General features: G+C 44.3%; 1 protein-coding gene across 2 annotated transcripts; it reads right to left on the reverse strand.

Moving 5' to 3' along the window:
* Positions 1–2,759: 2,759 nt before the first annotated feature.
* On the reverse strand, positions 2,760–7,485 carry LSM6 (LSM6 homolog, U6 small nuclear RNA and mRNA degradation associated). 2 transcript variants are annotated; one of them, XM_066573671.1, is made up of 4 exons: positions 7,356–7,485; positions 6,997–7,101; positions 5,287–5,400; positions 2,760–2,997 (listed from the first exon to the last, which is right to left on the reverse strand). In XM_066573671.1, exons 2-4 carry the CDS (start codon positions 7,088–7,090, stop codon positions 2,963–2,965), a joined length of 243 nt encoding a protein of 80 aa, XP_066429768.1. In that variant the 5' UTR covers positions 7,091–7,101; positions 7,356–7,485; the 3' UTR covers positions 2,760–2,962. The 2 variants fall into 2 exon arrangements, with proteins under 2 accessions (XP_066429768.1, XP_066429769.1); XM_066573672.1 differs by lacking the exon at positions 7,356–7,485 and adding an exon at positions 7,216–7,349.
* Positions 7,486–14,702: the final 7,217 nt, after the last annotated feature.

Here is a 14,702-nt window from a genome sequence, read left to right on the forward strand (position 1 = left end):
TTCCGTAAGGTGTTGTCAAAATGTCCATATCGGGCAGGACCCAAGAGCTTAATTTTAAAATCCTCACCCAGTGGTATAGAACACCGGCGCAAGTGGCCAGGATCTTCCCTCAACTCTAAGACAAATGCTGGGGATGTGACTATGACGTGGACACTTTTATACACATTTGGTAGTCATGTCCATTGATTTCTGACCTTTGGGAGAAGGTGAACATTCTATATAATGAAGTCAGTAGGAATACGATCCAGAGCTCTCCAGAGATGGCACTTCTTTCAGTGATGTCGGGCTCAATTTCCAAGACAAAAGCGTCTTCCTAATAGTTATGAGACAAATTATTCCCAGAAAGTGAAGATTCCCCACAAAGTCGATGTGGTTGGAAACTATAGATAACCTTAAATATATGGAAAAGCTATGTGCTAGCAATGACAACACATTCTCTAAGCACTACAGTATTTCAGCAACCAGGATCCAGTTATGCTCACCTAAGGAGGAGTCGTGGCTTCAAAGAGGTGTTGCATCTTCATAGCTGGCGGTCTAGGATTCAAAGAATCATTTGAAGTTCGGTGACTGATTCATCCTGGCTAACATTCCCGCCCGCCTAATGATTCCTTGGAATAACTATCCTCTTTCTAATCTTCATGCTTTTTCTGGTTTTGTCTTAATTTTCTTTGCTAATAACCTACCTCTTGGTAGGTCTTTTACTCTATTTGGACCTTGTCCCCCTGACCGAGAGACAAGGCTCAAAATTAATGCACCACTTTGTTTATACACTGACTAGAATAAGACTGGATTTTTGGGGTACTACTTGGCACTCTGCCTTAGGGCTTCTTCACATGGGCGCTGCGATTTTCATCCACACATTTCATGGCTGAAAAAAAAAAATTAAAAAACCCCCCAAAAAACGCATGAACGAGAGGCAGCCGCAACCGTTTTTTCACCCATGCAGACGGTTGGCTGCAGCATGTATACGCTGCAGCCCAGAATACAGTTGGGCAGGGGGAGATAATTTAGCACTGCTAAACTCCCTCCCCGCCCCTTTCCGGCAAAGGGAGGGGGCAGGAACTAGTGTGTTAAACTTTCGTCCCCTCTCCACCTCTTGCCAGCAAGAAGCAGGAAGTTAGCAAAGCTAGTGTGGTAATCGTTGCTGGCAGCCAGCAAGGGGCAGCAAGGGGGGAGGGAGTTTAGCAGCGTTGCCGCTAAACTCCCTCCCACCTCCCTTTTCCAGCAGCTCTCATAGGTTGCCATAAAAGTCTATGGAACCGGTCGGTGTATTCCGGCAAAGGATAGGTCCAGACCTATTTTTTCCGGTGAGGGTAGAAGCGGCTGGCTGGCGTACCGTATGCACCATCTTTTCCGACTGGCCAATTTTGCGAGGAAAAAACAAATAAATAAATCACCCATCTGAACAAGTGCATTGGAATCCAAAGCATCAGATGGTCACGATTTTCAATCCAGCGTCTGATCACAGCAAAAAAGGGGTTGTCAGAGTTGGATAACCCTTCCCCGGCGGACTAACAAGTTACCATATACTAACCTCTTCCCCGCTCCTGCTGTGTCTCATGATAGCGCTTGATCCCCGGCTCTAATCTGTTTACAGCTGCAGTGCTGCCCGGTTTAAGGGATCTTAAAGGGGCTGCAGCCAATAACAGAGCTCAGGGTATCGATCTGCCTTAAACAGGTTGTCCCATGTAAAAGGACCCTAAACATCTGCCCCCTTACGCAAGAAATGGCTTGTAGTAGTTGACTGCGTCACTATCTTTTTCTCAATAAAACGTGTGATTCTTTTTCAAAGGCTAAGTAAACCTTTTACCCCAGAAAATTCTTCATATCCATAGTAGAAGTTACAGCCTTTGTAAAGGCCCATTTAGACATAACGATTATCGTTCAAATGTTGTCTTTTGAGCAATAATCGCTGTGTCTAAATGTGCCCATCTTTCGCTGTTTGGCCGAATGACTGTTTTCAGCTCTGCTTGAGAATAGTCATTCAGCAGAACAGCTAATAAACAGGACCGCTAGCTGTGTCTGCTGTCCATGTTGCTGAATTTTCCATGGGGAGCCCATGGCTGAGCAAAGGAGCAGCTCCCAGAAGATCATTTGCATGCAAATGAAGCTAATAAAGTACTAATAGCAATTAGTGCCCATTAGTACTTTATGCAAAACGAGCACTGATCTTTTAATCTTTTGAAAGGTGTGTGTGTGTAAAGCCCCATTTAAACAACGTAAATCGCTCAAAGCAGTCTTTTGAGAGATTCTCGTTGCGTCTAAATGCACTGACATTGTGTAGTTTTCGTGCACAAGTCGTTGATCACTCACTTCAAATTTTCATGAATTGAGCAATCAGCAGTTATTAGCGCAGCCTGCTGTGCTGATAAGATTCTCTGTGCCTGTGTCCTGCTGTGAATTCACAACGGGGCACAGGCTGTAAGCGCGCAGAACAATACAGCAGTTTGCTTATGCAAAACAGCTGTATTGTTCTATTAGGGGCCACGGCTGTGTCCCGCTCCAGCTGCAAAACTGTATAGTAGCTACTATAAGGTATACAAAGATGATCGCTCAAAACCTTCACTCAAACTGTCGTTTCAGTGACTTTGGATCAATCATCTGTCAGTGTAAATGGGGTCTAAATGGGCTTTAAGATTTGTTTAGAAAAAGCAAACATTCACTGAAAAAACCCCCCCAGTATATCTGAATTGCATACAAAAATGATACAAATGCTAGAAAACACAATTTCAAATGACAACTATTTTGTCACACATAAATGACACTTCTCATTTTCGTTTATTTTACAGTGCAATAAACAGAATAAAAAAAACAAATGTTTCATGAAGCAAACTTTATATTAAAAAGAAAATTGTTTCTTCCACATTTTAACAGTCATTTCAAAGATAAAACTACTTGAATGTGCTACTTCCAAAATAAGATAAATGGGTTCTCCATACATAAGTAAATAAAATATACGAATTCAAATTCTTCTCTTCTGCGTACTTATATATAAAACTGTAAAAAATGAAAATAGATGTCAGTAGTAGAATACACTCAACATAAAAGGATTCAATTTATCCAGAGATGATCTTGACTTGCTCTAAGAAACCGCTAGTTTGGTCTATGTGCTCTGGATACACCCCCCATCCCAAGCAGATTGTGCTGCGAGATTCCGTCCAGGCGGTAAAAATCTGAGAAGGATAGAGCATGCTGAAGATTTCCTAGCATGCCCAAAATCCATGCAGATTTTTTTCCACAGTAGTTCAGTAGGGTGGAAAACCACAATTTCCTTGGATTTCACGTGGCTTTGATGTGGAATATAAATCAAAAATAAACACCAACTCCACAGTATATTCACTGGACATAATACACTTATGAGGCTGCCCATACACAAAACACCCATCAGACAAATGTTCGTTCAGCTGACAGTACTCCTCCCACTAGCCCAAACACATATGCTCAGCCGAACATGCATGTCTTGTAGATACAGTGTTTCACCAAAAACATGACACGGTCATATTACATTTTGCCCCAAAAGGGACACCGTGTCTTACTTTTGGGGGAACTGGGGCAAATACTCACCTCACAGCCGACATCTTTGTCCCCTGTGATCATCTGCCAGGCATTGCGGCAGGCTGCTATATAATTCTCCCCGCTGTTAGGGGATTCTCTTTGGTAAACAGGGCTTTGAATTCCCCCGGCTTCAGCACCGATGAATCAATCACAGCCATTCAGTGATGTCATTCACTGAATGATCGAGCGCCAGCTTTAATTGGCTGGTGCTCGATCCAATCACCGAGCTCACTTGCTGTAGCCAGGGGAATTCAAAGCCCCGTTTACCAGAGAGAATCCTCTGACAGCGAGGAGGATTACACAGCAGCCTGGGAGGTCATCGCAGGGGACAAAGATGCCGGCTGCCAGGTGAGTATTGCGGTTTTTTTCCTCCACCTAGTGTAGATAGGGCTTATTTTCGGGGTAGGGCTTATATTTCAAGCCCCCTATTCCCCTAAATGATCAGGGTAGGGCTTATCAGGGTATGTCTTATGTTCAGGAAAACATGGTTGTAAGGGCAGACAGCCATCCTGTGGGTAGGTGTTAATGTAATTTTGGAAGGGGGGATTGAACCCTTTAACGTCTTAGTGACAGGCCTATTTCAATTAACTGCCCAGCCCAATAGGGAGTGACTCTACATCTTTGTGCGAATACACTACAGATTTGTTGCAGAAATTTCTGTGATTAAAAAATCATTTCCAAGCATCTGAATGATGATCTTTTGGCAGCAAGAACATGGTACTCTGCCAGCTCCACTCAGACCAATAGGACAGTCACAGAAATTTCTAACAAGTCTGCCACCTGTGAATTCATTAAGTATTTAGGTACACCCTATTGACAAGAGAAATGGCAACAACCAGTTCTCAATGTATTCATACAATACTGGGAGGAGCCACACAATTAGACATCTAACTCCCCATTTACACTGACAGATGATCGCTCAAACGACAGTTTGAGTGATCATCTTTGCATAGTCTATAGTAGCTACTAAAGAGCTATGCAGGTGAAGCGGGAAACTGCCGCCATCGCTCGAACAATACAGCTGCTCTGCATATGCAAACAGCTGTATTGTTCTCCGCGATTACAGTACACATCCCACTGTAAAAGCAGCAGGGGGACACGAGCTGAAAGAATTTCGTCAGTGCTGCCAAATGTGATAACAGCCTGCACCGCTGATAAGAGTTCATCGCTCAATGCAAGAAAACTAGAATTGAACGATGGGCTCGTGCACAAGAACTGCATGATGTCCATGCATTTAGACCCAATGATTCTCGCTCAAAAGACTGCTTTGAGCAAATTTTGAGCGAGAATCATGTCTAAATGGGCCTTTAAATAGACTCTACAGCATTGTTAATCTAGTCATCCATCAGTAAGCTTTCAGGAGGAAGGGATTTAGAAGTGCTTGGAGAACACAACAGCTCAACAATACTCAATTTACATGGGTTTTATTAGTTGGAAAACAATCTTTTTAGACAGCATTTTTCTCTCCAGCTCAGTTTCCATCCTGTTTCTGTCCTGTGCAAAAACCAGCATCAGCCGCAGCACTTTTCTTTCTAGTTTAAAAGACTGACTGCAACAGACACTGGGTGAGATGGAGAACAAAAAGTTCTTGCATATTGAGCCAGAAAGTTCCATTCCTGGTTTTCACCGCTATACTGTTTTCACAACAGAAGTCAGAAAGCAAAATGGAATCAGTAGTGGACTGAGAAAAATAGTCTGAAAAGAGCCTATGACAATAAAACTGTTATTTACCATTATTTCCTCTTATAAAGGCATCGCCGTATTTATTCTTGAGCTGTCCGTTCACATACTCTTCTGTCTGTTCCAGAGCAATGTTCATGTAGCCATCTAAGCATGCCAAGACTCCTGTAAATGGTACAGATTGTTACATACAGTATATGTAGTAAGTGTCATACAAATCATTGTGGCGTGCTAACAAACTCTTTATACCTTGGGCCCGCTTCTATCATAACTGCAGATTTAGCAGCTGAAGGGTAGATTTCCAGCAGGAAGTGCCTGTTGTCCGATACTGGTGGACTTGTTAAATAACCCGTTTATTACAGTTTCTCCCTCAGCAATGAGTAGATACACAAAGTAGCACAGCCTCCACAATCCAGTGAGCAGCATTGTCATGAATAAGTCACATGATCTCTAGATGGTCTGAGCCAAGAGAGCTCTAAAATATAATTGGGGCTTTTATAAAAGCCTTTATTACAGCAGATCTGTCACCTGATTAGGCTCTATCTGGTAGGGAGCTATACGAGGAGCAAAAAAAAGGGAATAATGAGCAATTAAAGTGGTGGTCTCATCAGACAGCCCCCATAAAGATGAGAGCTGCTCCAACCAAGACCTCTGGCAAGGAGGCCAATGTCAGCTGCTCTTTCTTCTGCAGCAATTGCTACATGAGTGATACAATATTACATATGCTCATTCAAATATATGGCCATCCACATTCTTCATGGCAAGACCAGACCACCATGACCACTGCTGATTAGTGGCTCTCTGCTGAGCCTCAGACCTGGATTTAGTCCAAGCTCACACGACCTGGTCAGATTCCGCATGTGGGAGGCACGCAGCAGATTCCGGTTGTGAGCCCAGCCGGTGACCCTGCGTACGGCACTGTATTGTGTACAACTGCGGAAGCTTGCAGGCATCATGTGTAGTAGTTTGTTTTTTTGCTTGCATGTTAATTGCATATAGGCTGTGGGTCAGACGCCTCCATTGACATCAATCTGCAATTTGTATCCACGAGTGTGAAGGAAAACTCAAAAATGCATGCCTCTCAATGCCCGCGTTTTACCGAGGAAAGTCTGCGCACAAGCCGAGTGCGGTATCCGCAACTCAAATCCGGGCAGGAGACCGGCCTCATACAGGATAAAGAGAACACTTCAGGTCTCCTTCACTTAAACGTATTGTTATAGCGCATTATGCCAGCAGGTTTGGCACATCAACATAGTGCATGGTGATCGGCGGCATGCAGCAGATACACAACAACATTGGGCACTTGCTGCGTAACTTTCTGATGCATGCGGCATCCATCGAATTACACTCATGTGAAGCTGCCCCTAGGCCCAATGCACATGGACGGATTTGCACTGTAGAATCCAGAGCGGGCGTCCGCCTCCGGATTCCGCAGCAAATACCACCCATAGCATAAATGTTTTTTAATGCCCATGAGTGGAAATCAATTGTGATTTTCCACTGATAGGGTTAAAAAAAAATAAAAATTACAACATGCTGAACATTCCGTCCGGAATCCTCATTGTAGAAAGATCAGAGGGTCAGCATTATCTGCAGTTGCCAGCACACCTGCATAGAGGTAAGACTGTGGACAGGTACATGGGGTCCCCAGCAGGGCACAGGGTTGGATTCCGGGATCCGCCTTGGCCGGGGGCAGCCGCCCTGAGGTAGACATATTACTTGAAGCAAGAATGTAAACATCACACTAAACTGAGCGGTTACCTCGATAGTCCACGCCGGAGTTCAGCTTCACCACCACCGGGCGGCCGATGATCTGCTTCAGGAAGTCACTGGGGGTTTGTTTTCTCAGACTCATTCTGATTTAGCCTAAAAAGCAAAATACAAAATCAGTAAAACTGACCTCTATAGGCAGAAAACCGGCAGTCAGGATATACAGCCGTGACGCCCCCAAACGGGACCATGCAGGGTTAGGGGGTTTACATAGATTCATTGAAGCCACCCCCGGGCGTTATGTGTAGCCTCCCATGAAGAAGGATTGAGAAGCTGTTCATACAGCACGAGCGTACGACCACCGACTACACACACAGCAGGTCTATACACAGAACTAGACCGGGACTCACACTCTCCTCTGCGGCCAGAAAGCGCAGCTCTGCTCCCGCGTCTCTCCGTCTCCTCCCACTCTACGGGTTGCGGCTATGGACAATCTTTACAAAGACGCGAAGTTCTTTCGCAGACGGTGGCTGAGGGAGGAGCAATATAGAGAAGCGCGGTCTGCTCCTGCTACGTCAGATGTCCTACAGGTCACGTGTTCTGGTGCGGTCATGTGACCCTCCGTGTCTCCTTAGCGCGCGGCCTGCAGGAAGCAGCAGAGTGTAGTGGATGGGGAGAGAAAAGAGGCTGCGTGTCGCCGCTGCTCTCTGTTATTGGTTTTACTGTAAATACAGGCAAATACGTAAAATCTATCAACCATTGATCGTATTGTGCTACAAATTATGCATTTTACTACAATTTTGAAATAATCGTAGCAAAAAAAAAAAGCTATTTATTGCACTGTGAATATATCCGTACAAGTGTCATGGTCACCCAGCAGACCGCCGCAGCTGTGACCGAAGCCGGCGTCACACGGGCGTATTGGTGCGCACAATACGCAGGGAATACAACCCTTTGATTTCAATGTGTTTGTTCAAACCAGTATTTTTCCATTTCAGTTGCATCACAGGAGCGCAGCATGCTCTGTATTCCTGCAAAAGCCCCATAGAAGTCAATGGAAATGCGTGAAACACTGCGTTAGGCCGCCTGCACTCAGCAGGCCCTGGGAATCCGGCCCTGGGAACAGCGGTGTCCGATTGTTCCCTCTACTCTCAGTTTTCAGCTGTACTGTGGACGGTCCTTGCGGCGAGTGGTCGGACATGTGCAGTACATTTTTTTTTAAACTCCTGCCTTTCCCGTTTTATCGCCTAGCAATGACACGGAATCCGCGACCATTCCGCAATGTGATTTGGCGAAATGCCGCGGATCGTACGGCTTACATTGACTTCAATGAAAGCCGTCAGTGCGGAATCCGCACAGGAATGGAGCACGCTGTGATTTTCTGCAAGTGTACAGGAAGAATCAATTTCCCTCAGCGTGTTATGGGTGCTATGTGCTGCGGATCCGCGGTGCGGATTCTGCAGCAAATATCCATTCGTGGGCAGGATCCCTAAATGTACAGAAAAAAGAACACATCTGGTGGGACTCATTAGACTAATTACTAGAGATGAGCGAGCGTACTCGGAAAAGCACTACTCGCTCGAGTAATTTGCTTTATCCGAGTATCGCTGTGCTCGGGTCTGAAGATTCGGGTGCCGGCATGGAGCGGGGAGCTGCAGGGGAGAGCGGGGAGGAACGGAGGGGAGATCTCTCTCTCTCCCTCTCTCCCGCCCGCTCTCCCCTGCTCCCCGCTGCGACTCACCTGTCAGCCGCAGCGGCACCCAAATCTTCAGACCCGAGCACAGCGATACTCGGATAAAGCAAATTACTCGAGCGAGTAGTGCTTTTCCGAGTACGCTCGCTCATCTCTACTAATTACCCATTTCCGTGCTTTTTTTGCAGAACGAAAATGCCCATGCCTTGGAAGAAGTACAGTAAAATACGGAAATGCGCATTGTGACAGTGCAGTAGCAAGAGTGGCCTGTAGGGGGCCTCTGAGCACAGTCACTGTGTTTGGTTTAATTAACCTGCACCTGCAAGGGTGTGGCTACACAGGTTAAATTTTCCCCTCCCTTACAAACTCAGGGTCCTTAAAGCCTGTGGAGCTTAGGTCCTTGGAGACCTGTGGGGTCTGAGGTCTTTGTAGACCTGGTGCTGATCTGTGAGGGACCTGGAAACACGGAGCGGACAGGGGTAGTCAGCCCCTCGCTCATGGCCTGTCGGGGCGAATTCACCTTCCTGGAAGGTCTGCTGGAAGAAGCGGTGTGCGTTGCTGAATGCACTGTGACCTACAACAGTGTGAAGTTGTATATGATGTGCTGGACTGTGTTTGTATACGCTGTTTGCTGTGAAATAAATGCTGGCACGCTCCAGTCTTAAAGACAATCCACGTCTCATGAAGTGTTTCTGCACGTGTGGTGGCCATGTTCCTGTCTGAGAGGTCAGCAATCTCGTGGCAAGCAGACCCCAACTTGCCACAGCGTGCAAAAAAAGCATTGTTCATTCTGCAAAAACCCTGCGCTCGCGTGTGAGACTGGCCTAAGCACAGCTGTACCAACCTGGTGGGAGGAGATTCTGCCCTTTTAAAGCTGGTTTCAGGGCAAAATTGTGCCCTGGTGCAGGTGGTATATTACTGCCGCTCTTTTCTGTCGTTACTCTGATGCGCCAGTTCTTGGCTGTTCAAAATGGCTGCAGCAATTTCCTAACTACCTAAAGCCACCTGCAGACGGCCGGGTCGGATCCGGCTGCGAGAATTTTCGCATCAGGACCCGACCCGAGCCTCTGCAGAGAGCGTCGCATACTCACCTGCTCCCGTGGCCCCGGCTGTTTGATGTGTCGGCTGCCGAGCAGCTGGTGCATGCGCAGACCGGAGCCAGCGGCCGGGGAGTGAGATTTCTGTGCGGGGCTCTGCACAGAAATAGAGCATGCCGCGATTTGTTTGCCGCGTGAGATTTCGCATGGACAAATCGCAGCTGTCTGCCTAGGATTGCGTTTGTTAAGGTCTGCAGGTGGCCAATACACATGGCTCCCGGGCCAGCATTGATCACGTGAGCAGTGCTGGCCAATCAGAGAGAAGGGTAGTCTAACACTTCCAATGCACTGTGGGGATTAGGTAGTCTGAACATTCTGTCAGCCATCTTGAACTGAAAACAGGACTGCGAACTGGTGAACTGGAGGAACAACAGAGAAGAACTAGAGGTAATAGACCGCCTTCAGTCAGGAGACTGAATGTTGTCCTGAAACTGGAAGGTCACTGCAAGTATTATCCTGATTGGAATGTCCATCAGATCCTTGCACCATCACTTTTCAAATAACCAATCATTTGTCAATCGTAGTGATCACTGATCGGCATGACTACAGGAAGACAGCCACAATAAAACTCTAAAAATCACTAATCTTTGATCACTATGCCGTTATAGGAATCATTAGTTACACAAAAAACCTTTACATTAGGGATTACTGACCAGCACAGAAATCTTTGTAATTTTTTTTAAAATTTTGTATTAACATACAGTGGGCCTCTTTTTTAAAAATTTGTCTTGAAATGGAGCCTCTCTACACTAATGAGCTAAGTTATGGTACTTAAAGGGCAGGTCCCAAGGGTCCAGGGATGTGCATTTTATGGTCACCCTGTTCCTGTGCTCTCAGTCATGGAAGTTGGTGTGCAGATAATGCAGCGGACCCATCTTAGTAGGCTATGTGTGCTCATACCATGTTTCCCCGAAAATAAGACCCTGTCTTATATTGATTTTAGCCCCAAAAGAGGCACATGGTCTTATTTTTCTGGGGATGTCTTATACTTACCTAGCAGGCACTGTCTGGGTCCTCCTGCTGGTCTCTGCAGTTCCGTGCACGCTTCCGTATAGTTGTCAGTGCCGACAGAACATCGCTTGCTGGTAATAGAGTTTAAAAACTCTGCCTACAGCAAGCGATTGCTCTGATTAGTTCTTGAGCACCGCGCTTAGCCAATCAGAGCCAACGCTTGATGGACCAATCACAGCCACTTAAGTGATGTTTTGTCTGGCGGACAACTGCATGGAAGTACGCTGGAGAGCAGTGGGAGGGACCTGAACGGCGCCTGCTAGATACATATTGCTTTTTTTCACATAACATAGACAGGGCTTATTTTTGGGGTAGGGCTTATATTTCAAGCACCCACCCCTGGAAAAACATTAGGGTAGGGTTTATTTTAGGGGTAGGTCTTACTTTCTTGAGAACTCAATATATTGTTATTTATGGGAGTGCGCAACTGCACCTACAGAGCCTGCAGAGATGAGTCCACTGCACTATGTGAACACTATCTTCCACAAGTGACAGGGCAGTAACGGGGAGCCTGATGCGTATAAAAACTCCTTTTCGGGGAAGTTACTTTGCTTGTTCATCTAAATATAGATTGGGACATTATAGGGTGCAGTCAGGTTTTTTTATATAATTTAATTACTAATAAAATTGAAATTTTAAAGGATACAATACACTTTTCTGTGAATTTCCAAAAATGTTTTGTGGCTGTGACTATATATTTTGGCCTGTGGGGGGCATTTATTCCTGATATTCTGTGAGCTACATGCATAGGATTTGTCTGTTGTGTTGTGGCTTGTCTGGTAATCTACTGTGTAACATTGTTAGCAACTTGTTGGAGCCTTTACAAAATGGGCAGAAAGTGTGATGTTTCATCTTGTAAATAGGGTAAAACTGAAGTGTTGCTTCAAATACTTCGATGACCCAGTTAGAAATAGGAAAAACTGGATTTGGATAAGGGCTTTGTGAACAGAAAAGGGGAGCAATGGAAGGAAATAAATCACTGGCCCTAGAGACAAGCGAGTACTTTTAAAATTGTGCCAGAAAAATCGGAAGCCCTTCAGATATTTGTAGACAGCTACTAAGTCTCCTCTCAGCCTTCTATTCTGCAAGCTAAACATTCCCAGATCCTTTACCCGTTCCTCATAGGACATGATTTGCAGACTGCTCCCCATCTTGGTAGCTCTTCTCTGAACTGGCTCCAGTTTGTCTGTCTTTTTTAAAGTGGGGTGCCCAGAATTGGACACAGTATTCCAGATGAGGTCTGACTAAGGAAGAGTAGAGAATGATAATTACCTCTGCACTCTATGCTTCTCTTAATACATCCCAGAATTGTATTTGCCTTTTTTGCTGCTGCACCACATTGTTGACTCATGTTCAGTCTATGATCTATTAGTATACCCAAGTCTTTTTCACATGTGCTGCTGCTTAGCCCAATCCCTCCCATTCAGTATATGCTTTTTTCCTTTTTTTTGCCCAGATGTAGGACTTTGCATTTCTCCTTGTTAAATACCATTTTGTTAGTCGCCGCCCACTGATCAAGCTTTTCTAGATCTTTTTGAATACTCTCTCTTTCCTAGTGTTATCTATCCCTCCTAGCGTTGTCATCAGCAAATTTGACCAGTCTCCCATCAATTCCCTCCTCCAGATCATTTATAAAAATGTTGAACAACACTGGACCTATGACAGAGCCTTGTGGTACCATACTTGATACATTCTTTCACTTGGATGTGCAGCCATTTATGACCAATCTTTGAGTACGATCACTCAGCCAGTTGTGAATCCACCTAACAGTTGCCTTGTCAGTCCCATATTTGGTCATTTTTTTCAGTAAGGATGGTACTACTTATAGTTGCATGCAAAAGTCAGATTATTGTAACAAAGCCTTTTTTGGGTACTAATTTACCTGCTAGTTTCTCATGCTTTGTCCCAAACATGTCAGGAGGAAGGGGGAAAGACACTGTTTGAGCCAATAGGGTTTTGCAAGAGTGTTCTGTGTTAATTGTGAGCTAGTTTGTGGTTCTAGATATTCATCTCTTCAGTGCAGTATTAGTTAATATTGTGTGAAAAGAAAAGAATGATACGAGTATCTCAACACAAAAGACACTCTTATTTTTAATTTTTCTACTCTAGACCCATACACATGGTTAATAATAATGTAAGTGACCACCCAATAGTGTTTTGGGTGGTGGACGTGACAGCTCCATGCTATCGGCTACCAGAGGTAGCCGACAACCTTTAGCTGTCATGGAGGGCTGCGAGAAGCTCCCCCCCCCCTCCCGGTCATGCGATCGACTGTATCCACCAGATAACAGGGATCGCATAAAAGTATAAAAAAAGTAAATAAAAGTTAAAGATTCAGTCCCCCTTTATGGATCTGATCCATGAGAGGAGCTGAAAGTACTCACCCTTGTCCTCCACAATGTCCCGAAACATTCTGGTCCTTCCAGGAACGGACATCACCTTCTGCGCATGCGCGCCAGACGTCACAAAATCCCTCTGCTTCCGGCTACCATGTGTAGCAGAGAACAGAGAGATATTTGGATTTGGACCCCGTTGTGCATACAGACATAAGATTAGGGGCACAATGGGTATGTCTGAACACTGGACAAACGAGGGTGTCCATTTTGGGGTGAAAGTCTTCATTCATATGTGTGCTGTACAAAAAAAAATAAAAAATTTTAATGACGGAATTATCAAAAAAATGAAAATCATTATTTTTTCCTTCTGCTTTGCTTTCATTCATTCAAAAACTGTGCAGTCAAATTATGCAGTACACCCCTAGATGAATTTGTTAAGGGGTTTAGTTTTCAAATTGATTAATTTGTGGGGTTCTCTGTCGTTTTGGCCGCTCAGGGGCTCTGCAAGTTCGCAATGGGGCCTAAAACACCTTCAAGCAAAATGTTCTAAAGCCCACAGCTGCTCCTTTTGTTTTGGGCCTCATTGTGCATACAGATATAAGATTAGGGCCACAATGAGTATGTTTCTGAACACAGGACTAACAGGGGTATCTATTTTGGGGTGCTATTCCTCATTTGCATGTGCACTGTAGAAAGAAAACCTGTGTTTAAAATGACATTTGTAAAAATATGATTTTTTTTTTCTCCTCTAAATTGCATTCATTCTTGAAAAGAAATTGTGATGTCAAAATACTTAGGACACCCCTCAGTGAATACATTAAGATATGTATTTTTAAAAATGGGTGGGGGTATCTATCATTCTGATACCTTTGAGCCATTGCAATTTTTGCTTGGTGCAGGAAAACAAAATGTTTCTCCAAATGTTAATCAATGTTACATTTGTACTTCTAAATGGTTAAAAAAACTAAAGTTTTTCCAATGTGCTTCCAGAATAAATTAAATTGGTGGAAATATATAAATATATATCTCATCAAAAATTTGTACAGTATGTTTGCACATATTTGAGATATTGCAGTTGAAAATGTGAAAAAATGAGAATTTTTAAAACTTTCCCAATTTGGGCGCTTTTAATAAATATACACAAATTCTGTCGGTCTGTTTTTATCACCTAAATAAAGTACAATATGTGGCAAAAAAAATTCGGAATCACTTGGATATGCAAAACCTTTACGGAGTTATTTCATCTTAAAGTGAAACATGTCCGATTTCCAAAATTTGGCCTGGTCATTAAGGCGCATACAGGCTTGGTCACTAAGGGGTTACAGAATCAAATGAAACTTTAGATGTGTGATTGTAGTGTTGATATAAATAGGTGATTACAATATCAAAGCAAAAGGATAAATTATCATCGAAAACTGAACACTTGAAGGGAGGCTTTGTTACCCTGTTGGGCCAACTCTGGCCTGGATGTAAGTTGTGGTATGGAAGGGCATGGAGACATACATGTTCCATATGGTATATTGCAGGAATATCGGTCCACATTTGCTGTAACTGAGCCTCTAAATTATGCAAACTCATAGGCTGTCGAAGTTGGTGTTCCTGATGGTCCCATACATGTTC

The sequence above is a fragment of the Eleutherodactylus coqui genome, chromosome 7, assembly GCF_035609145.1.
Source record: "Eleutherodactylus coqui strain aEleCoq1 chromosome 7, aEleCoq1.hap1, whole genome shotgun sequence".
Taxonomy (NCBI): Eukaryota; Metazoa; Chordata; class Amphibia; order Anura; family Eleutherodactylidae; genus Eleutherodactylus; species Eleutherodactylus coqui.

Bases quoted from the DNA above. Each gene is read 5' to 3' on its own strand.
- LSM6 (XM_066573671.1), bottom strand. From the start codon at position 7,090: ATGAGTCTGAGAAAACAAACCCCCAGTGACTTCCTGAAGCAGATCATC. The intron at 5,401-6,996 runs GTAACCGCTCAG...TACCATTTACAG, and splicing joins CTCCGGCGTGGACTATCGAG to GAGTCTTGGCATGCTTAGAT. The intron at 2,998-5,286 runs GTAAATAACAGT...CATTTTTTACAG, and splicing joins CTTTATAAGAGGAAATAATG to TTTTATATATAAGTACGCAG.